This window comes from Nannospalax galili, unplaced genomic scaffold, assembly GCF_000622305.1.
Source record: "Nannospalax galili isolate Female #2095 unplaced genomic scaffold, S.galili_v1.0 scaffold406, whole genome shotgun sequence".
Classification (NCBI taxonomy): Eukaryota; Metazoa; Chordata; class Mammalia; order Rodentia; family Spalacidae; genus Nannospalax; species Nannospalax galili.
The window spans coordinates 4,760,522-4,784,108 of record NW_008357033.1 but is presented as its reverse complement, the minus strand read 5'-3'; the positions used below and the strand labels follow the sequence as shown (position 1 = coordinate 4,784,108).

Sequence of the window (23,587 nt, the reverse complement as noted above, 5' to 3'; positions counted from 1 at the left end):
AAGACAGTCTGGCTGGCTCCAACTGGCTTTGGCTAGCTCCCTCTTGACAACTTGCCTTGATTCCAGTAAGCAGAGGGTTCTCTGGGGTCCCCAGCTTGTAAGGAAGAGAAGAGCCAGAGATGGTTTTTAGAAAGTAAGCAGAAGTTGGTACTAAGTAATGAGACGCTTATGGCAGAGGAGAGCTGATAAGAAAGGCAGACCCAGGCCACAGGGTCTTATATAAGTTCAAGCCCCCAAGCAGGGCAATTGGTCATTGTCAAGTTGAATTTTCGTCTCTGCAGGAGAGCTTACAATGAGCTTAGAAGCAGAGTCACTCCTCAGCTGTGACACAGACCCAGAGCCAACCCAGCAACAGGGCTCTCCCTAACCCTGACCCACAGAGGAGCTACCCTGGGTTTAGATGAGTTCAAGTGTGAGACTTCAAGGACCTCCCCACAACCGTCTCCTCAAAGCCTCCTGAACCATGGCTAAGGTCATGCCCCTCGGCCACCAGAGGCTGTGCCTTTGAGGGTATCGGGTCACCTTCTTTTCTCTACCTTTTGCCCCACTCGGAGGGAACACTGAGAAATGAGCAGGCGACATCTTTATTCCAAGTTCTAGGCCCCTTCAGATGCCAAGCATGTGCCCCTCCCAAAGGGATACCTTAATTGCAAGAGGGGCTGCTGGCTCTCTGTACTCTGTAAGGCAGTTCAGAACATGACCAGCAAGGTGGTGTGGCTCTCCACAGCCAACGCATGAGGAATAGCCAAGCCAGGACCCCAACCTGGCCCTTCCTATTCCAAATCCAGGACTCTGTGCCAGCCCTGAGGACTTTGCTGTCTGTGGTACAGCACCATGCCCTCCCCATCCCCCTTCCCAAAACCTCTTGGGGGAGCTGGGCTTGACCATCTGCTTCTGGCCTCAGATTTTTTTCCCCCAGTTTTGTGTTTTCAAAGCACAAATAGAGTAATAACCCCAAAATTCCAGAAAACAAGGGACTCCCCCCAAGCAAGCTGCAATGGCTGGCTAGGGCTTTGAGCCGATACTCGAGTGTTTACCTCCCAACTGCATGAAGGAAAGAAACGCTGGGTACAAATGACTCCGTTCACATTGTGCAGGCTTCCAAGTGTAGCTGTATGTCAGTGTGTGTGTGTGTGTGTGTGTGTGTGTGTGTGTGTGTGTGGTCTCTGAACCCTGTGGCATGCTCCCCACCCCCAATGTCTTGATTCCCCTCAACTCCGTGCTTCCGGCTGCTGCAGCCCTGCACCTCAGAAAGCCTTCGCTGGCTTTGCTTTGCTCTGCTGCCTCGGCTTGATGTCCCCTTCTCTGTTTGGCCCTGGTGTGTCCTCTCATCCCACCTCATCCAACCATCTCTCCTTCCTGTTCCTTCTTTGTGTGACCTGTATGTACCTGTTCCATGTGGTTTGGTTTCTTAACTGTGTGTGGTTTTTTTTTAATTATTTTTTTTTTAACAAATAGCCTCTCCTCTCTCCAACTATCACCCCCGGCCTCACCCCATTTGCATGGTCGAACTCTGCTGTGATGTTAACAAGGCTCAGTCTCTCACTAGGTCGGGTGCCCGCCGGAGTGGACTATGCTCCTGTTTACCATACTGCGCCAGCATCTCTGTGATGGTGCCTTGTGGTCCCGACTAATACCCTAGTTCTGACCCAAACCAAAGCCACTTAAAAACCAACTCATGGATGCGTCACCTGAGCCCTCTACCACCCGTCCCCATCGATGTTCATAACACCAGCGACTGATCCCAGCCTCCCTCCTGCCCCTCACCCCCGCTCTTCCTCCAAGGCCCTCGTGAGCTGAGCCATTCCTGAGCCCTGTGCTTTCTTTGCAGATCCGCGTCGTGAAGGCGTTCCGTAGCTCTCTCTATGAAGGGTTAGAAAAACCCGAATCTCGAACCTCCATCCATAACTTCATGGCTCATCCTGAATTCCGGATCGAAGATTCCCAGCCCCACATCCCCCTCATCGATGACACTGACCTGGAAGAAGATGCCGCGCTCAAGCAGAATTCGAGCCCGCCGTCCTCGCTCAACAAGAACAACAGCGCCATCGACAGCGGGATCAACCTGACCACCGACACGAGCAAATCAGCTACCTCTTCAAGTCCAGGGAGCCCCATCCACAGCCTGGAGACCTCGCTTTAGCTGAGGCCCCTGTCACCTGGCCACCCTCATGGACCCGCCGCCAACCGCCTCCGGGCACCCACTCTTCCAGGCACCGACTCCCCCACGCAGCAAGGAGCACTAGCAGGAGCCCACACAGCGGAGAGAGCGCCTTTCCACCCACAGACCCTTTCTCTGGCTGCGATGCTGTTTGAACTCTTTTATCACTCCCAGGCAAGGGGCAGGGTTATCCTGGGGGCATCTGGAGCAGAGAGCAGGAGTGTTCCCAAAACAAGAGCCCTTCCTGGCTCCAGCCCAGACATGGACCTGCCGGGCCACAGAGTCCCCAGCATGAATGTACCAGACATTCAATCCTCCCCTCTTTTAGTTCTAGAGGGATTGGGAAGGGGGTATTTGTTTGTTTTCTTAGGTGGAACTATAAACAGACTCTTTTCTGAGACTCCAATCCACTGGTCTGTGAGGTTTGAAATGCTTGTGCAGCATGGTGTCAGATGTCTAGATTAATTTAATAACTTTTTGAAATCGCAGAGCTTAACTCACAGAGTAGATTTGCACCAATGGAACCCAAGAACTCCACAGACACTCACGAGGTTATATCCATTACTTTGTATCTATATCAACGTGTACTTCTCCAAGACTGTATACGTCCATATAGATAGGTAGATATATATATATATATATAAATATATATACATGGATATATAAAATTTCTTTGCCGGCATGTTGCCTTGTTTCTGCTTAAATTGCTCTATTTTAACTTATTTATGTCCTAAAAGAAGAATGTAATTTGTTTACAAACCTGTAGATAATGTCTTTGGCTATTTGTATGGTTTAAGAACACTGATGGCCGAGTGCTACCAAACAGCTTGGTCCAGCAGACATCTCCCCTGGATTGCATCCTTGATGTTCTTCAATAACCATGCTATGATTTTTGCCTGCTATTTCCGTTCAATAACGTCACTATCATGGGAAGCTCAGGCAGAAAGCCAACTGCTCCTGGGGAGCCATCCTGAGGAGCTGAGCACCATGCTCTGTAGACAGAGGAGAAGAAGAGAGAAGGCTTCCCAGGGTTGCAACACAACACAGCCATCCAGTCTGCAACACACTGGTAGAAGGCTTTTCTCTCGATGAAACTCGCTTGAGTTTACGGAGTACATCTTGGAACTGAGTTATCTTTGGCACTGTCTGTACAGTCGAGGTAGTGTCCAGATATTATAAATGCTATTGTGTTGATTTTTTTTCCTTTTAGTTAGTAATTTAGAGGTTTATTTCCTTATAAACGGCGGCATAGGAGCTGCCGGCATATTGGATGAGGGTTGGTATGGCTTGCTGCTTTTATTTTTATTTTTGAAGAATAGCCTTTTTCTCTGCACTATTTAGATCCGAATGAACCTTATGATGTGTGTATTGAGATGTATTCAGTGTGATTTTTAAACCAAATTGTCTTCCTGTAGTCACAATATATACTGTAGCCTTTTAAAACAGCAAGTCTTGCTTTCCCGGACAGAAAGCCATTCTGAAATCCTCCCATATCACAGGTAAGAAAAGGTGGCTATCTCCCCTCCCCCAGACAATAACAGCACTAGTAATCCCACTTAATGAGAGCTTATTTAATCGTCTGTCAGCCTCTTAACTGCTAAGCACTTTGTGGGTCTCAGCTTTTTTCATAAAAGAACTTTTGTATTTAATACAAAGTTTGCTTTGAGACTTTTCAGCATACAATCTTTTTCCATAAACTTGTACAGTGCAAAAGACATTTTGAATACCATGATCGATGATGTCCCATGCTTCAAGGAAAACCAACACTTTCCACCTCGCTTTTGAACTCCATCCTTCACGCCAACTCTTCCCACAATCTCTCAGTGGCAGCCTGGCCCCCCAGCCCTCCTCCAGGCCCAGAGAACTCTTCCACTAACAAGATGAGAGCCACTCGGGAAAAGAGCCATAGTCAGCTGGGAGGGCCCATGTCTGGATAGCTGTGAAGAACTTCAGGACTTGGGGGTTCAAAGTCTGCCCATCCCACCTGGCAACAATCTTTCTGTAAGGAGGATCTTCTGTGAGAAAGAATGTATCCAGGAGAGGGAGCTACCTCCCCAGTGATGGCAGACCAGCCCTGGCTGTGCCAACTGGATTCCAGTAGATACCACCAGAGCCAACCCACGCACCCCTCCAAGGAAGAAAGGCCTGCACATGGGAAACCTGGGGAAGCCTTGGAACATGATGGGTTTTTTGTTGTTTGAGGATTTTTCTTTTTTGAATTTCCTTTTTCACATTTCTCATCTTGCCCTCCTATGTTCGATTATATATCTGTGACCTCATTCCATGACACCAGAGTTGCTTTGCTTATACACTGGAGCTTCTGGGCTTTTGGAACCAGGCCTCAAAGACAAACAGGAGGTTTTCTCTAAGTATAGCCAGCTTCAAAGACAGCTTCAGAGAAGCTACTAAGGAGGCCCAGCATGAGCAGTGGCCTCTTGTCAGGAATGAGGGGTAACCCCACCCCCCACCCCATCATTCTCACACATGCACATTCATCCACACATGCACACGCCCACACAGGAGATGGTTGGTTTGTTAAAACTCACTGTAGTACACAAAGCTTGCACTCTGCGTCCTATATCTAGCAGCATGGGGTATGTTTGGCAGTTCACCCCATTAGGGGGTCAATAATTTATGACCATTCATCTGTTTTTATGAATTTTTTTATCTAGACAATAATTGTAAATAAAGAACTTACTGTCTCTGTTCATTTAATACTATGCAATGGTCGTACTTTCAATAGCTGGCTCTTCTGACTTGCAGAGTGGTTCTAATGTGTCTGTGGTACTTTTTTTTAAAGGAAAAAAAAATCAAGCAGAATATAGGAAGTCTCTGTGATCTACACCCTTTCCTAGTGTGGGGCCTGCCCCTCTTCTTTCCTGTCCCCACACAGGGCTCCAGGCAGGGGCTAGTTCAGCTATTAGATCCAGTGAGCCCATCAACTTGTCTCCCTACCCCCAACAAGTGAGAGCTTAGCCACTCACCTAGATGTGGAGAAGGGAGAATTCAACCTGCAACCCACAGAGTTTTTGGAAACTCAGCAGCAGTGCTCCATTGCTCCACCAGCCCCTCACCATCTCCTCCTCTCTGCCACAGCATGGAGCTGACAAGAGAGAAGTACCCTGATTCTAAGACTAGACCAGTGACACTGGCTGTTCCCAAGCCAGACACCGTCCTATCCCAGGTTCCATGGTTAACAAACAGCCACTATTCCCCTGTCCCTTCCTTTGTCACTTCCTGATTTCTTATGTAGTCTTGGGCCTACTTCTAAAATTTCTCTTCTGTTCCCTCATCCACTGTTTCCTCTGGCACCAGCCATGTGGTTTTAATTATTGTCCCTCTAGAATGTTTATTATGTTGAGGGATGAGTCTCCCTTAGTCTTCACAAGGTTTCCCAGTTTTTTTTTCACATCTGTTCAAATTTTGCTGGGCCTCTGCCCTCTGCACTCCTATCCCTGCAAACTCTGAGCCTTGTCACTCTATGTGCCACATATACCTCCCCCATCATAATTACTGCCCATTCAGGGCTTCTAAGTGCAGAATGTCCTGTCAGGAGGACAAAACAGCATTCTGAATCCCTGAGCATCTGGAAAATCACCACTTCACCTGTCTCCTAAGCCCTGGAGTTGTAAGGAGATGCCACCAAGCCCCCCACCCAACTTAGCTTGAACCCGTCACTTCATGTGGTTGTACAAGGGCAGATCTCCATCTGCCATGGTCCAGACTGGAAGAAAGGACCTCTCCCAGACCCAGTGCTAGGAGAGAACATACAGCCTAGCTAGAATTACTCTACATGGAAAAACACTTCCTATTTCCCTTTCCCAAACTATTTCATTTGACTATTTTATTTGTGTTATTGGAGTGGGTCACCTCTTATTAATTCAGAGTTTCAACACCTTTGGGGTGCAGAAATTTCTTGCTTGGATGTCTCAGCATCCTTGAATCACATGCTAACAAGCATCCCACTCAAATTTCTCTTGCTCTGGTATCTAAGGCCCCACCCTTTGAGGTTTTTAGGAGCAGGGCACTTCTTGAAGCACCAAGGCCCCAATCAGACCACAGGATGTCCCCACATATTTTCCAAGATCCAAATGAAGCTCTTCTAACATAGAGATCCGACCCACCAAAGGCAGGGGGTACTCCAGGCCCTGGGCAGCTGCCATCATCCTCTCCTCTCAAAACAAAAGGTTCAAGGCTGCTTTGGGCCACCCTCCAGGTCCTTGGTCTGTTTTGTAACGTCTGTGGTGCTCTCCCTCCGGGGCCTTCCCTCTTGGGGGTCACCACACTTTGCTAACTCTTATGTGCACATCTTTTATAACAGTAGTGAGGGAATGGTGCCGCCTCCAGCTTCCACAAGCTGCCCGGGCTCTGGGGGGCTTTGGGACAATTGGGGCTGGGAAGTGACTGTGCTCTTATTGTACACTCTTTATTTCTCTGTATCTCTGGCTTGTGCTCTTTGTAACTAATGGGATTTGTCTGCCTTTTCAACACTATACCGAGCAATAATAATAAATGCACACATGGAAACACAGGCATGGTAACCATCCCAAGGCCTTTTTCCGCAAGACAGCTGGGCCCCATGTTCCATGGATTTGAAGCTGGGGAAATCAAGTCTCTGGTTAGGAAAGATATTTCACTCCTCTTCCACTAGATTACGCCTTTTGAGCTCCCACCATCTGAGAAAGGCAAGCTTAACCTTCTGTGAGACATTAACCCATCTCAGAGAGGAAGGCTTGTGAGGAAGGGTCTCAGAAGAAAAGAAGAACTTGGATGCAAAGGGGCAGGGAGGTGGAAAGCAGAGATGGGGAAGCTCAGAGTGGCCTGACTGTGATCTGGGATAAACTAGAAGGAGGAAGTAGGAAATTGGGACCCAGGATTTAAGTGATGTCCCCTTACTGAGGAGGAAGAAAGCAAAGAAGAACCTGGTACCCTAGGAATTTGAACTTGGCAAACCTCTGCTGAGTATTCACAGAAAAGGGAATATCAGATCAAGAAACAACTCTCAGTCTTGGTCCAAACATTGAGAGTTACATGCACAAAATCCTAACTCTTCTCAGGTTGAACTGAATCCCTGATTGGGGGATATTGGCACATATAATTTCCAAACACAGTTTCAGTTCCAAGGTTGGAAATGAAATTTAATCCAACATTGACTTTCAGATGCAAAGTCATTGTCCTCAGTGGAGGCATTACAGACTGAGCATCCTTAATCTGAAAATCTGGAACTGTCTGAGTGCCAACAGGAAGCCCCACAAAGGAAATCCCATATCATCAGACTTTGCTGTGTGCACAAAATTATTTAAAATATCATATAAATTAGCTTAGACTACATGTGTAAGAGTCTATAAAACATATGTGAATTCTGTGATTGGGCTTGGATCCCATTGGATCCCATTGTGGACATGCACATATTCCAAAACCAAAGTCTGAAACACTGCTGGTCTCAGGACAAGAGGTACTCAACCTGTATCATATTTCCCATTTAACAGAGGAGGAGAGAGCCACTCAAAGAGGCAAAAAATGAGCAGGAGATGAGGTATTAATATCTCACCATCCTAAGCCAGGGTCTGCACTCTAAAACTTGATATAATGCTATGCCTTTCAGCCCACCCTACAAATATCTCAAGTTTCTGTCACTTGCCCCAGATCCTCGGTTTCTTCAACTTCAGTGTTTACACCAGGAAACTCCATCAGTAACAGTGCCTCGTGCATTATATTTAATGTAAAATACTTGTGTTTCCATTTTTCACTGGAGAAAAGTGAGGCTCAGAGAGAAGTGGGTTGACTTTATCAACTGAAGGATGCAGTGCAGCTACAGATAGGAGGCCAGGCAGTGTGCCTGGAAGAACAGAAGGCCAAGGAATCCTCTTCAGCTTTGTTCCCTGTTCCACCCTAAGCACCACCTCCTCACATCCCTGCAATACTTCTCCAGTGGAATAGGAAGCGCTCTCAAAGGGCGAAGTGAGGGGGCTTATAAGACTGTTCCATGCCTGGCCCCTTTGTTCTGTTAACACTCACTCTCCAAAGCCCCTTGACGGTCTGAGCAATTCGTATTCCTTGAGCTTTGGCATCTTGCCAGTAACCATTTTCAGCGAACTCCAGTTTCAACAAAGGAAGTAAAGGGTTTTGACTTAGCTAAGGGGAGTTGAGGTTTCACCCTGGGGTACACACCTACCTTTCAAGTCTGAAGTCGGCCAGAGGCGGGACCATTTGTAACTAAGGGGCTGTTCTGGAGCCCAGCATTCACCTCATAGTGCTTATGTGGAGATTCAAAAGCTAGGGTTGAAGGTGTTGGGAACTCCAGCTGCTCTCCTTTGAGGGTAGCCAGAGTCCCAGGGGCTGGAGACCCCTGCTGCCTCCCCTTAGGAATGCTGGTGAGACCACGGTTGGGAACACTGGGTATTGGGTCCTGGTCTCCAGCGACAGGAGTTGTAGAATCCCGGATGGGTTAGACTCACAAGATCCCAGGGGATCTTTTGGAAGTTTAGGGTCTCTGAAGTCATTCGTCCTGTGGCGTAGGGAGGGCAAGATTGTCCTGCAGAGGGACTAACAAGTAAGTACCAATCCTGAGCCCCACCGCTCAGGTTCCACAAGATCCTCGATAATAGGGAGGGGCCACGGGAGGGTATGGCGCGGGCACCGGAAGATATGGAACCTTTGTGCTAGAGGAGTGTGTTGCTAACCGGAGACTTCTGAATAATGGCCCGCTGGCTGCACGCCGGCGCCGGAAGTGAGGCGTTCTGAGGCGCCGCCTGGAGCTGCCACGTCCGAAGGGGAGAGTCACTGCTGCTGCAGCTATGGTGAGTATTGGGGTTCCGGCGGCCGTCATGCCGCGCTGAGCCTCGGAATTCGGGTGGTCCAGCTCCCCTCCACCTCGAGGTTTGCGTGGCGTGGGAACGGGAGGCTGTGGTGAGGCCTTGGTATATTCCGGAACTCGGAAACCAGTGCTGCTGCGGCGCCTCCCGCCGGTGTCGTGGCCTGACCTTTTTTTCCAATTGGGAAAAAAAGCCGCTATAGGTCCTGCTGTCTGTCGAGCCCTTGGTACATTCCCATATTGCCCATATTCCCAGACTGCGCACAGCCTGCGGAGCAGATGCTTGATAATCAATAACACTTGCAGATGAGCTGGGCAGCGGCAGAGCTGCGATCTACAGCCTAACCATTCCGGTTCTGCTACCCACTACCTCAGGAAAGGTGGTGGAGCGATCCGTTGCTGGGCACAGGGCTCCCAGGTGTGATGGACACTTCAGGAAACTGATGGGAGGATTCGGATGAATGGCTCTGAGGGCAGAGTCTCTTTTATTGTTTCTCATTTCTGCGGTATCTGCTGTGTATCTTCACTCCTCACTGACTCAGTGAATGAATGAGAACTAACCTCTGGAAGTCTCGGCCGAGACTGGCACAGTGGTGCAAGGAGCTGACACTCTCCTCTTTTGGCCTTTTGGTCTTCTGTTGCAGAGTTGGAGACTCGGGTTTGATTGATCAGGTTTGATCATGTGGTTCTGATGAAACAGCTTCTTACTGCTTTCCATGACAGGGTGAACAGCAGGTACTCCAGAGGACTGCTCTTAAGAGCTTTAATGCTCATTTGCATTCAGAAGCGTGGGTGCCACCCCTGGCTGGTGGATGAGAGGGATCAGAAGTAAATGCCAGCTCTCTCTAAGGTCCTTCAGTCACTACTCTGAGAGTACTTCCCAGTAAACCTTTGTGAATCCACTTTTCCCTCAGCTAGTCTGGATTGTGGGAATTCAGTGTACCATCCACTCTAAACTTGAGGTGGAAAGTCTTGTGGCATGGACTGTGGACCGGGAGTTAGAAGTTAGCAGCTGGGGCTCGTTTCCCAGCTCTGACTTGAGCAAGGGTTTTCTCTTCTCTGGTTCCTTTAGTGTGTTAGCCCCAGTGCCTCTCATTGCTCATGTGAAGGCTCTTAATAACCTGGATGTCTGAGCACACAAAGGCAACTCATCTTCCTCTCTTGTCTTTGTAGACCCTTAAGGGAACTTTCTAGAGCATTTAGAATTCCTAAGAATACCTGTGCGTACTCCAGAGCCCACCTTTAAGTAGCCCAGGCTAGCTTGGAACTCTATTCTTCTTTCTCAACCTTCAGGGAATTAGAATTACCAGCCTGCACCACCACACCCTGCCTTGAAGTCAGTCTTTTTAACTGCAGGGCTTGCACTGGGAGAAATGGCGAAATGTGGGAAATGGTGAGAAATGTCAGTCCCAAATGGAAGCCACCTTTTCAGTCCCCTTTTCTTTACCAAGAATTTAAGAGGATAGAGGTTGAGCAAAGAAAAAATATATAATTTTTGTTTATTAATTCAGTGACTGGTTACTGAGTTCCTTCTGTCTATAAAGCACTGTGCTAAATAATGTTAAGAGATTCAAAGCTGCCAGGCATGGTAACACACACCTTTGATCCCAGCACTCAGGAGGCAGAGGCAGACAGATCTCTGTGAGTTCAAGACCAGTCACGGCTCTATAGTAAGACCTTATCTCAAAATGAGAGAGATTAATTGATTGTTTAAAAGCTATAGATGGTTTCAGGGAACCCATCTTCTAGAGCAGAGAAGCAGCATAGAGTACTGTAGATGTTCAGTGCTCTTGTGTATGTGAGAGTCTAGCTAGATGGGGATCTGAGAATCTTGGAGAAAGAGCTGATTTGAGATGTCACAGAAAGGGGACATCATTGATGGTCGTTATAGCTGTTTTCTAGCCCTACAATCTACTCAACTCTGGGTCCCACTAAGTTATAGTTTAGGCAGCCCTGTTAAGTGGTAGACCAGGGAGTAAGTAGCCTCAGAAGAAACTGAATCAAGCTCTGTCTTTAGTAATGTAACCTGTTTATACATAAACTTTCTAGGCCATTAGAGGTGCTGTTATCCAGGAGAAAAACATGAACTCTAGCTCCCACTTGGTCCCACCTCACCTCTGCCAGGCAGCCAGATCTGCTTGTCACCCTCACTCTCCTTTAAACAGTCTCAGACTGTATCCCTTCTGCTTGGGCTATATTTTCTCCTTGTACCATGCAATAAGTTCCTCCTTGTCATCTAAAGCCTGATGTATATGTTACCCTTACCAGCCCCTCAGGCTTCTTCAGCCCACAGAAACCACATTACATGATTGATCTGGCCATGGGCTGACTATTTATGCATGAGCTTCATTGAGGCAAGAACCACCTCTTGTTCCTGTCAGTCTACAGGCCATGGCCCAGTGTGCAATAAAAAGACAGTCATTAGCTGGGTGTAAGGGATGCACATCTGTAATCATAGCAGTTGGGAGGCTGAAACAGGAGGATAGCAAATACAAGGCCAATCTGGACTAAGAAGTCATCTCAAAACAAGAGGAGAGGGGAGGGGAGGGAAGGGGGAAGGGAAGAGAAGAGAAAAAAAAAGCAAATGTTTATAGAGTGAGCAAAACCGTGAATGAGTGCCCCCAAGAACTTCAGAAACACTTGGTGCTTTGATGGTATGATTCTTCTGGCTGCTGTAAGCTAATTCACAGGGTGTTTTTTGTTTTAGGTATCAGTAATTAACACTGTGGACACCTCCCATGAGGACATGATAGTAAGTATCCCTTCAGCCCATCTCCTAAGTTTGGATATGGGCATTTCCATGGGTAAGAGTCATTTGGGCTTTGCATTTCCCCTTTTCATTGGTTACCCATGAGTCAGCTGTGACACTGTAGTGGTTCCTGTCAGGCCAGAACCTCGAGGGTATGGTCATTTTCCCCAAGTGGCCTCAGCTGGCAGGGCTGTGACAGTGGCCAGTCTTTGCTGTACCTGCCTCTGGTTTGTAACTCAAGCCCTGCAGTCTATAGCCTGCAGAGTAATCTTCCCTGAGACAGGCTGAGTTGGGGCAGAGGTTTAATGATTGTCTTTCCACCTGTCTTCCTCCTATGGTCACTTCTTGGTCCTATTGATTAGGAGTTAAACAAGGGAGAGTAGGAAGGTGACTTAGTAGAGAGTCAGAGGCAGTCACAGTGAAAGCCCAGGGCAGAGCCCACCCCAGACAGTAAGCCATGCCAGGCCCTTGTACCTGAAGTCATTACTTAGGGTGTTTCTTGAAAGGCCAATACAGAGGCTCAGTGTAGGACTGCAGGGGAAGGTCCAGAGGTTGAAGTCTCCAGCTGAAAACTCAGCCTGCTTCCTGGAAGCCTAGCAGTGCAGGCAACCTTTGAGCAGTGCCCAGGCCAGGTGGTCTCAGTGTTTCATGCAGGGTTCCTGTCCTCCCAACCCAACCACCTGCATTTGGCTTTGGGATTTTTGATGCTGAACTATGCAGGCTTCTGGTTCTGGTCATGAGCAGTCTAGCCATGAGACCACATGGCTGGAGCTGGCATGGGTCTGAAAGCAAGAATATGGCCTAGAAACACTCAACAGTGGCTTACCTTGTTTTCCTCCTTGGGATAATAGTTTGGAACATTGTGGGCTCACCAGATTATCATTAGACCCCATACTAAGTCCTTTCAACCTTCAGGATCCCTGAAACCAGTGCATTCCTTAGCCCCATTTAAAGATGGGGCAACTCGGGCTGGAGAGATGGCTCAGCAGTTAAGAACACTGACTGTTCTTGCAGAAGACCCGGGTTCAAATCCTAGCACCCATATGGCAGCTAACAACTGTCCATAACTCCAGTTCCAGGAGATCTGACAGTCTCTTCTGTCCTCCGCGGGCATTGCACGACATGGGTGCACTTACCTACATGCAGGCAATACACACACATACACATAAAATTTTAAAAATAATATTTTTTTTTTAAAGATGGGGAAACTGAAAGTTAAGATGAGGTAATTTTTCAAAGGTTGTACAACAGATAAAGAGGATTTCCACCTCAGGTACTATGCCCTCCTTCTGCCCACTTTGTGAGTGCTCTGCTGAGAAGGGTTTTGGAATAGGCCTGCAGCCTACCTACCAGGAGAGCAAGGCCTGACACAGTGACCTTCAAGAAGAGCCATTTTCCTTGAGTATGCAGGTGATAGAGCATTGGGTTCCGCATAGCACTTTCTTTAAAAGGGTATAACTCCTCTCTCAGGCTCCCTCCTGTTTTCAGGCTCCATGGGCTATGGGGGAAGATCTTCCCAGGCTCAGCTCAGCTCAGCCCCAAACTGTTCTAGGTGACAGCTAGCCATTCCTGAAACCTGCAAGGTGGGACAGATAGGAAAGTGGCATCCTCTGGGATAGGCAGAGCCAGCCATCGGGGGCCTGAGATGTTGAGGGAAACCATAGGTGTAGTGCCTTAGAGGTAGGCCCAGAACTTGGCAGACCCAGCCTTACCTCCAGATATACATACAGTGTTGAGGAAGTTGGTTTCTGAGAGGTAGGGCCAGTAATACTTAAGACATTGCTTCCTATGGCTGGGGAGTTAGGGTACTAGGTACACTGATAGAAAAAGATCCCCCAAGGTTCCAGGGCCTTGGTGGAGGGAGGGGCCCATATACCTGCATTGATCCCTGTGTCCAGGCCCATGGTGCTTCATAGAGGCGCCTGAAGCAGTCAAGGCCTGAAGCAGTCTTGAGGCCTGCTGTCTATCATTAGCCTAGGGGTCTGGGGCTGAGCTGAGCTGAGCCGAGCCTGGGGAGATCTTCCCCTATAGCCCATGGAGCCTGAAAACAGAGAGGAGGAAGACATCTTAAACCTGTTTTTCCTCCTCCCATATTCACTCACTGAATAGTATTGGAAAGAGTGCATCAAGGGTCTGTACAGCCAGTTTAGTAAACTTTATTTGGTCCCTTCCAGAAAGACAAATTCCTAGAAGAGAAGTGAGAACACCAACATTCTAACTTGTTGCCTAGGGGTGGTGATTCTTGGAGATTGAGTTTAGGTAGATGCTGCTCTATGCTAGGCCCTGGCTGGTGGTTGCACCTGCCCAGACTGCAGGCTTTCCCAGCTGTCCTCCCCTTGCAGCACGATGCGCAGATGGACTACTATGGCACCCGCCTAGCAACCTGCTCCTCTGACAGGTCTGTCAAAATCTTCGATGTGCGCAACGGAGGACAAATCCTCATCGCAGACCTCAGGGGGTAAGTGTGGGCAAGCCTGGGGAAGGTCTCTGGGATAGCCGGCTTCTCAGGCCTTTGAGGAAGAATGCAGCCTCAGCAGTGAGGATAGCTGGAGCAGAGTCCTCTACTGTCTCCAGCAGAGGTACATTCAGGCATGATGCCCAGCACTGCCACCCATTTTCACCAGGAGACCTGGGTAAGTGAGGCGCTTTGCCTCTCAGAGCCCTTCTTTACTTAACTCCCAGATAGGCTAATTTTGTCTCCTTCCTGTCATGTAGGCAGGTACTGAACCAGGACCCATCAATATACCTTTGGCATGGGCAGCCACCACCATATTCAGAAGTGATGAACAGTCATCCTGTGCTCATTTAGCCAGTGTGACCTGGAGTGTCACTCAAGAGAAAGATCATGAGATGAATCTTATTTGTTATGATTATGTGTGTGTCGGGCACACATGTGAAGGTCAAAGGACAGCTTGGTGGAGATGGTTCTCTCCTTCCACTTTTCTGTGTATTTTGGGGGTTGAACTCAGGTCTTCAGGCTTGTATGGAAAGTACTTTACCCAATGAGCCATTCCACCAGGCCTGTAAGATGAATTTAATACATCCTGTTGTTCTGCCTGTTTGCTTATGGCAGATGGCCAGCAAGTAGCTACACATTTGCTTTTCTCTCCCTTCAGAGCCTTATACGTAGTCTGGGTTTCTAACCTGGGGCACATAGGTCTCCAAGGATTCTGTGAGTCGAATCTAGGATTTGACAAGCTAGGATAGGGAAAAATGCTCAAATTTAGCTTTTCCTTCCATTTTGAAAGTAGGCTGGACCACAGCAATGACAAAGTGACAGGCACTTTGTCACCAACAAAAGCTGTAGGTGTTTCCCTCTTAACATGGCATTGTAACTGTCTGAGAATATCATTGATGCTCATCATGACTTTGAAATCACAGAGATTGTTAGAGCTACCACTCGTTACTTGATGTGTTGACAAAGAAACAATTTGACATTTTGCTATTTCAAGATAATGGGTTTTCTTTGTAAACCTAGTTCTGTGTCTTTCAAGCATTATTCTGAGAAGGATTTAGGATCTTCATCAGACTGCTTGAGAGAGTAAGAACCCAGACCAAAGCTGAACATAGTGCCACACACCTATTGCCCCTGCTCTTGGGAGGTAGAGGAAGGAGTATCACAAGTTTAAGGCCAGCATGGGCTATGTAGTGCAAGACGTTGTCTCAAACAAGACGATGGGAACATTCTGCTGTCTTCTCCAGGGGGAAGTGACACTATGGATACCTTGGTCCTCTTAGCAGCCTCTGACTCCCTCCCTTGCAGACATGAGGGGCCAGTGTGGCAAGTGGCCTGGGCCCACCCTATGTATGGTAATATCCTGGCTTCGTGTTCCTACGACCGGAAAGTCATTATCTGGAAAGAGGAAAATGGCACTTGGGAGAAGACCCATGAGCATTCGGGACATGATTCCTCAGGTACCCAGAGTTGGCAGATGAGCAGGAAGGGCCCGTGGGTGGGAAGATCCTCTTCTGGCCACAGCCCTAGCTCCCTGCCCCTGCTGTTGACTGTCCTTTAGACATTGGTTAACTTTTCTGCTAGTCTGTCCATAGTTGTGATAAAGTCCCCAAGACCTAAAGCCAGTCTAAGGAGATTTAGCCAGGACAGTGAGGCCTCCCAAGTCTGACCTGGCCTTAAGTCTCAGGTTGCCTCTCCTCGTTTTGTTCAAATAAGCATATGAAATGCTCTTAGGTGTTAATAGGGGTTATTTTAACGTCTTTATTTGACAAAATGTCAACTGGCCACTGGTGATCCTTATGGTTCTTCTGGGAATTTAACAAAACACTAGATGTGGGATGAAAACCTGCTCACTGTGCCTCCTTCCCACAGTGAATTCTGTGTGCTGGGCCCCCCATGACTATGGCCTGATCCTGGCCTGCGGGAGCTCAGATGGGGCCATCTCCCTGCTGACCTACACTGGGGAAGGCCAGTGGGAAGTGAAGAAGATCAACAATGCTCACACTGTAAGTCTGGCCCCTGGCTCCCACATGGAAGGGAGAGCAATTGCTATGCATAAATCCCTTGTGGCTCCCTGGAGGGAGACAGGCGTGTCCCAGCTGGGCACTGGGCTATGGAGGGGCTACCAATCAGACATGCTAGAGCCTCTCTGCTCTGACAGAGAGTGACTGCATCAGCCATTTTTGCCCAGGGCAGAGTTGTCACTGGTTTCTAGTGAGCCCCCAGGTTGGGCTGGGGTTGCAGTGCAGGCTGCCTTCCCACCTGCCACCTTGCTATGGATGTCTCAGGTTGACATGCCTGCGATATTTGTTGGGGTCTCTCAGAACTGAGTGATGTTGAAAAGAGTGTCATAGGAATCTAGTCCCTGTGCTTTCTGGTCCTTGAACCTAAAGGTTGAAACCATCCAGAAAACATTGTGGAAAGTGGAAACTCACATTTCTTGAGCTCCCGACTATGTGTCTTGCAATTCTCAAAAACATTTGCAAATGGGCCAACAGACATGGTGGCTCACACCTTTAATCCCAGGAGGCAGAAGCAAGTAGATCACTTGTGAGTTTGAGGCCAGCCTGGTCTACATATTAAGTTCTTCCAGGCCAGCCAGGGATACATAGTGAGACCCTGTCTTTAAAAAAAAAAAAAAAAAAAAGTGTTGCAGCCGGGCATGGTGGCGGGCATGGTGGTGCATACCTTTAATCCCAGCACTCAGGAGGCAGAGGCAGGCGGATCTCTGTGTGTTCCAGGCCAGGTAGGACTACAGGGAGACCCTGTCTCAAAACAAAATATTACTAGACGTGGTGACACGTGCCTTTAATACCAGTACTTGGGAGGCAGTAGGAGGCCAGCCTGTTCTATACAGAGTACCAGGCCAGCTGGGGCTACAGGAAGACCCTGTCTCAAAAAGACCAAAAAACCAAAATGTAAATGTAAATGAAAGGAGCTAGAAAATATACGTTTTTAGGGCTCATCTGTGTCATAGTATATGTCAACGCTTAACCCTATTTCTGGCCGAGTTTGTCCATTAACAGATAATGGCCATTTTCAGTTTTTATTAGGAAACATTGCTGTGAACATTTATGGATAAGTTTTTATATAGCTATTTCCAATTCTCTTGGGTTTATGCCTTTCTGTGAAATTGCTGGGTCATCTGGCAATAATATTATCAACCTTTTTTTCTATTAGTGTATATTCATAATGATGTTTTGACATATTCATCATTATATCATGCAGTCATGCATATCATCATATGCACCTCTCATTACCCTCTCTTGTCTCCTCCTAATGATCCCCTTCCTCTTCCCAAATAGTCCCCTTTCTATTTTCAGGTGGTATATATTTTTATGCATATATTTTGAAGATGAGAGAAAATGTGTGTTATTTGTCTGTCTGATTCAGGTTTATTTCACTTAACATGATCCTCCCATTCCATTCATCTTTGTGCAAATAGCATAATTTTGTTCTTTAAGGCAGAATGAAACTCCATTGTGTATAGACCATGTTTTCTTTTCTTTATTCATCTGGTGGTATACATAGGGATGGCTCCATTTCTTAGGTTTTGTGAATAATGCAGCAATAAACATGGAAGTGCACGTTATTTTTGTGCTATGCAGACTTAGAATCCTTCAGACATATGCACAGGAGTGGATAGCAGGATCATATGATGCTTCTGCTTTCAACTGGGGGGGCAACTTCTGTTTTCCATAGTGGCTATACTAATTTACATTCCCTCCAGCAGTATATAAGAATTCCTCCCCTACCTCATCAACCCCAGGGTTTGTTGTTTTCTTTTTTGCTTTTTTAATTTTACATTTTTTTTATGTGTATCAGTGTTTTGCATGCATGCATGTATGTAAGTGCATCACATGCATGCATTGCCTGAGGAGGCCAGAAGGTGTCAGGTGCCCTGGAACAGGAGTTATAAATGGTTATTAGCTACCACATGGATGCTAGGAACCAAACCCGGGTCTTCTGCAAGAGCAGCAAGTGCTCTTAACCACAAAGCCACCTCTCCAGTCCCTGTTGTTTTCTTAATGATAGCTGTTCTGACTGGGGAAGAAATGGATCTTGGTATATTTTTGAGATTTATTTTGTATGTGTGTATGTATGTGTATGAATGTTTTGCCTGAATGTGTGTATGTATACCATGTGAATGCCTGATATCTGTGGACACTATAAGAGCATTGAATCCCCTGGAACTGGAGTTAAGAGATGATTGTTAGCTGCTATATGGGTGCTGGGAACTGAACTTGGTCCTCCAGAAGAGTAGCCATCTCTCTAGCCAGAGCTTACTGTTCTTGCATCTACTTCCAGACTCAACATGCACTGGGCATTCCCTTTCTCGGCCACACACTCCCTTGGCTCTCACCAAAGGCTGTGGAGTTAATCACAGTTGCTAGGCTAGGGAAGGGACAATCTATCATTTGGCCTGGCCTGAAGCTCAGACTTCACCTTATAGCAGTAGAGTATGATTTAACTGTTTACTATGGTAGACAACAGAGGGAAAGGGAGAAAGGGAAGGAGAAGAGGATGTAGGGAAGGTAGGGGGGAGAAAGGGAGAGAAGAATCTCTCCTCATGTGTTTGTACATGTGGAGTCCAGAAGTCAATATCTGGTGTCTTCCTCTGTCACTGTCTGCCTTACTTTTTGAGACAGGGTCTCACTGAACCTGAAGCTCACTGATTTGGCAAGACTATCTGACCATCAAGCTCCAGGGATCCTTCTGTCTCTGCTCCCCTAGTGCTGGAATTACAAGTGAGCATCACCATACCTGACTTTTTACATAAGGTTCCAGGGGGTTCCAAACTCAGGTCTTCATACTTGCATGGCAGCAAGCACGTTATCAATGGAGCCATCTCTAAAGCCCCAGTCTGTCTTTTAATTGGTGACTTAAGATCATTTACACTGAGAAACTGAGGCAGGAATATGGCAAGTTCAGGGCAGCCTGGACTACATAACAGACCCTCCCCCACACATGCACATACAAATTAAGTAAACCACACTTAGACACTCAGAGTAGTGAAAGATGATGTTTGTTTTATGCAGGGTTTGCCAGCACCTTGTGCTTTGATGATTCAGTGTACTCATGTCTGAGTCTGTTTCTCATTTGCATATCTCTTTCTAGTGGGATTCATTCTTTCATGTGCTCCGACACTAATCTTTCTTCCACTTCTGGTTCAGGACTCTAATATCCACAAGGGTGGTCTGGTAATCAGTGTTGGGGAACCCTGCTGTTAAAGTTGGCTCCTTTCTCAGCAGGGGCTTCCTGCGTGACTTACCTGGAAAGTGCCGCCAAGCACGGATGCTTGGCCTCATTTAAAACATAACCTTTGGCATAGTTACCTGCAATAAAACTACCCCCAGGTTTTTTCTATATGATAATCAGGCATTGCCTGGTAGTCGGATGATAGGAGCCCACTGCCACATGTAAATAAAGCATACTATGAGCACCTATCAGCTGTAGCATTGGCTGCTGCCTCCACACTGTATTTTTCCTAACCCCCACTGAATAAACGGAGCTGTTTCACTGAGTCTGAAGCTGTTTGTATCACTGAACCTGCTTCCCCAGAAGGGCTTTCTTCTGTCAGTGTTCACTGGCCGTCCCTGACCCTGTTCATCACTTCTGCTCCCTTTGTCCTCGTGGACCAGTGGCCAACGACCCACGAGGAAAGGGAGAGACCCCACAAATCAGGATTCCCTTTCATTATGCTCAGCAGTTTCTCCTTTGACTCGGGAATGTGACCTGTTATTTTCTTCAGGACTTGAAATACATTATCAGTCTATGCCCTTCAGGCCCTTAGGGGTTTTGCTGAGAAATCTACTCTTAGTCTAATAGGTTTGTCTTCAAGGTTCATTCCTACTCTATGTGTGTGTACTTGTTAGTGCAGGTATGTGGAAGCCCAAGGTCCATGTGGAAGCCCAACATTGTCTTCCTGGTTATATTTTTTGAGATAGGGTCTCTTACTGAACGTGAAGCTCATGGATTTTAGCTGAGCTGGTTGTCCAGTGAGCTTAAGGGGCCTGCTTGTACTGGGTCCCCATACTTCCCACACACCTTGCCCTACCCCAACATGCTGGTGTTACAGGAACATGCCAGTGGTTAACTGTTGCATATCATATTTGCTGCCTGACATAATCCAGTCCTGAGAACTGGAGGGAAATGACCAGCAGGCTTGGGTCTGTGAACAGTTTTCCACTGCTGTATAAGACACTCTCACCTTGTGTTCCCCTCTGCAGATTGGCTGCAATGCTGTCAGCTGGGCCCCTGCTGTTATACCCGGGAGCCTCATAGACCAGCCATCTGGGCAGAAACCCAACTACATCAAGAAGTTTGCATCAGGTGGCTGTGACAACCTCATCAAGCTGTGGAGGTCAGTGGGTTGTGTGGACTTCTCTTCAAAGGGATACTTCTCCCCTTCCTGTCATTGATCAGCCACAGTCTATAAGAAGCAAGGCCACCTTTCCCCTCCTACAATAAATATTGTTTCCAGTCTGTTAAGACATACTTTCTAAAACACAGCCCCTTACTCTCTTCCAAGTACTTTTACTATTTCCTAATTCCCAACTTTGGAGCTAAAGAAGAAAGCATTTCTTGGAGACTTTCTGGACAATTCTATGCTGAGTAGAATTCCATACGCTTATTGAATAGAAATGGACAGGTGGAATCTCTGCCCAGGATGGGGTGCCTGCCAGCTCCCCACTGCATCCCCCTGGTTTCCTTTGTAGGGAAGAGGAGGATGGCCAGTGGAAGGAGGAGCAGAAGCTAGAGGCACACAGCGACTGGGTTCGAGATGTGGCCTGGGCCCCCTCCATTGGCCTACCCACCAGCACCATTGCCAGCTGTTCACAGGTCAGCCCCACCCCACTCCCTGAAAACATCCCATGTCCTTGGTTTGAGTGAGCCCTGGTCCCCCTTCTGGTCTGCCTAGTAGGAAAATACTTTTGAAGAGGGCGGGGAGAGGGGGGCATCTTTAGACTTAAGCAGAGACCAGGTCAGCATGCAGTGAAGTGGGTAGGTCAGAAGTATCTTGAGAACTAGCTGCCAGTATGGAGCCAAGTTCAGGGTCAGGGCCCCTCCTGACCCCTATAGGGGAAGGAGGGTGCCCAGATGCGGTGCTGTGTGTTCTAAGGCCTTAGACTCACACACCAAGACTATTTGCTATTTGTTCACTTTTCTGGTCCCCTTCTCTGAGTTGATTTAAAGATGGCTGTCCCTGTTCAGACGAGAAAGTCAGAGGAAAATGAGTTGGCAGGCAGGAGGAAAATCCCAGTGACTTATCAGATGACATTGCCCAGTTCAGCCCTGAAACCATGGGCATCCTGAGCCCCTGACCTGCTATCAGATGTGTTCAGCTGCAGAAGGGTCAGAAGCAGGGGTGCTGAAGACACTGCTCCCCCATCTCCTACTATGTGTCTTTCTAGGATGGTCGAGTATTCATTTGGACCTGTGATGATACCTCAAGCAACATGTGGTCACCCAAGCTGCTGCACAAGTTCAATGATGTTGTGTGGCACGTGAGCTGGTCCATTACCGCCAACATCCTGGCTGTGTCTGGTGGAGACAATAAGGTACATGTCATTTCCAGGAGCCAAGCATACAAGGCCCTGACAGTCTTTCCCTTGACCTAGTCATAGATGAAGACAGTTCTAAATTATATCTTTCAGTCTCTCAGACCTCTGAGGTACTGCTTCCCGTCACACAGGAGTTGAGTTATGTAGAGGTCACAAGCTACAAGGTAGCAGAACCAGTGCAAGCTAAGTGCTAGTCATCCAGCACCTCATCTTTATGATGATTAACCAGCTCTACAAGGAGAGAATGGCACTCTCTCTAGGATAGTGCTCAAAGCCTGTTCACAGGCTTTCTTACCACCTTGTGTGTCTCACCCTCTTCTGTTTTGAGCCCAAGTAGCCACTGGAAAGACCAGCACAGGGTATGTTAAGAAAAGCAGAGAGCATCCCACTTCAAGGCCCCCTAACTGTTAAGTGAGCACAGTCCCCTGGGGAGATGGTAGGGGTGGGGCACTTTGTCTCTTCTGGAGCTTGCTTTCTGTGTATAACTGGTAAAATATGCATAGGATTACCTTTATCACATACCCCCACCCCCAACTCTACTTTCTGGCTATACGAATGGCTCAGTGCTTGCCCTTTTTTGAGTGTTCACTGGAGCTCTAAATGTGACTAGACAAGCATCTCTTCAAGACCCTCTGCAGGTCACCTTTTTTGATCTTCGGTGGTTCAAGAAGAGACTTGCAGGCCTTATCTCAAAGGACAGTCATCCTTTTGCGTACCAGACTCAGGACCTGATGTTTGGTTTAATGGCACCAAGGACCTCACACTTGGTCCAGTGCCATTCTTGAGGCACTTTATGGCTCTGCCTGCCTCCTTTCTAAGCTTCTTTTTCAGTGTCAAGTTAGGATCCTGTTTCTGTGAGGTTCCTAGTCACATTCATAGAGATAGAATGGGGTTCCTAGGGAGCCCATGCTAGGCATAGATTCCAGTTCATAAGCCAGGTTCTAGAGATGAGCTGTACAAGGCAATGCATTTAGCTCTGAGGAACCACAGGATAGGGTTCTCATTTGCAGAGGGTGATGGTGACCTATCCCTAAGGCAGAGTAGGATTTGTTAGAATGCAGTCTCCCAGCTTCTCTCCAGGGATTGACCTTTTCAACTGTTGACTGTGTACACCTCGCATAGCATTTGTGTCCTGGCTAACCTGTGCCGTTAAACTTGATGATACAGATGGCGTGGTCCCATCCTGGAGCTCCTCCATCAGTTGGTTACTGCCTAAAACCTTGTCATACCCCAAATGGCTTGGCTGCTTACATCCTCCCTCTCTCATTGTCACTCTGGTTAAAGCCATGTCCTGTGTTTGCATCCCCCTTATGGCTGCTAGTCCTTCTTTGTTTTTTTAATTGGTTTTTATTCCTTTACCTGATTTTTGGGGAAAGGTAAGTGCTGGTTTCCATAACAGAGGATGGGACTAGAGAGCAGAAAGAACAGGGCACAGACCTGTGACTGTGTGCTCTGACTTGCAGGTGACCCTGTGGAAGGAGTCAGTGGACGGACAGTGGGTATGCATCAGTGATGTCAACAAGGGCCAGGGTTCTGTGTCAGCCTCTGTCTCAGAGGGCCAACAGAATGAGCAGTGACAGCACAAGGCCTTCATATTTCTGGGACAACGACCAAACACCTAGGAAGAAGTCTCAGCTCCACCAAGATTTCACACCCAGGAGTGCTCACAGATGCCAGCAACGGGTGCTCACCTGCCTAACTGGTCCCTATGGTTTGTAATATACTGTCCACCTGAAAGCATTCGTGTTAGGAAGAAATGACAAATGACTATTATAATATTTTTGGCCATTTTTACCTACCTTTTGGTTCAGGCTGTATCCAAGCTAATAAAATATTACTTATA

The 23,587-nt window shown here is 47.5% G+C and overlaps 2 protein-coding genes across 13 annotated transcripts in view; both read left to right on the top strand.

Moving 5' to 3' along the window:
* The window catches only part of Atp2b2 (ATPase plasma membrane Ca2+ transporting 2), a 361,587-nt gene extending 354,895 nt beyond the window's left edge, over nucleotides 1–6,692 (top strand). For 7 of the 10 annotated variants that reach the window (XM_008854882.2, XM_008854881.3, XM_008854887.1 and 4 more), the window contains one exon: nucleotides 1,832–6,692. In XM_008854882.2, the coding sequence (XP_008853104.1) occupies nucleotides 1,832–2,143 (312 nt within the window). In that variant the 3' untranslated portion in view covers nucleotides 2,144–6,692. The remainder of the gene's footprint in view (nucleotides 1–1,831) is intronic. The other 3 variants (XM_008854889.3, XM_008854888.3, XM_008854885.3) reach the window with 1 other exon arrangement.
* A 2,145-nt stretch (nucleotides 6,693–8,837) lies between these two features.
* Sec13 (SEC13 homolog, nuclear pore and COPII coat complex component) lies at nucleotides 8,838–23,587 on the top strand. 3 transcript variants are annotated; one of them, XM_008854877.3, is made up of 9 exons: nucleotides 8,838–8,961; nucleotides 11,683–11,727; nucleotides 14,067–14,182; nucleotides 15,488–15,639; nucleotides 16,052–16,185; nucleotides 20,410–20,543; nucleotides 20,899–21,022; nucleotides 21,595–21,741; nucleotides 23,208–23,587. In XM_008854877.3, exons 1-9 carry the CDS (start codon nucleotides 8,959–8,961, stop codon nucleotides 23,319–23,321), a joined length of 969 nt encoding a protein of 322 aa, XP_008853099.1. In that variant the 5' UTR covers nucleotides 8,838–8,958; the 3' UTR covers nucleotides 23,322–23,587. The 3 variants fall into 3 exon arrangements, with proteins under 3 accessions (XP_008853099.1, XP_008853100.1, XP_029412893.1); XM_008854878.3 differs by having other exon boundaries at nucleotides 8,853–8,961; nucleotides 15,427–15,639; XM_029557033.1 differs by lacking the exon at nucleotides 8,838–8,961 and adding an exon at nucleotides 8,969–9,040.

What these genes read in the sequence shown, in the direction of transcription:
- Sec13 (XM_008854877.3), top strand. An exon ending in CTCATCGCAGACCTCAGGGG is followed by an intron (nt 14,183 to 15,487) that starts GTAAGTGTGGGC and finishes CCTCCCTTGCAG; the next exon opens with ACATGAGGGGCCAGTGTGGC. An exon ending in AACCTCATCAAGCTGTGGAG is followed by an intron (nt 20,544 to 20,898) that starts GTCAGTGGGTTG and finishes TTTCCTTTGTAG; the next exon opens with GGAAGAGGAGGATGGCCAGT.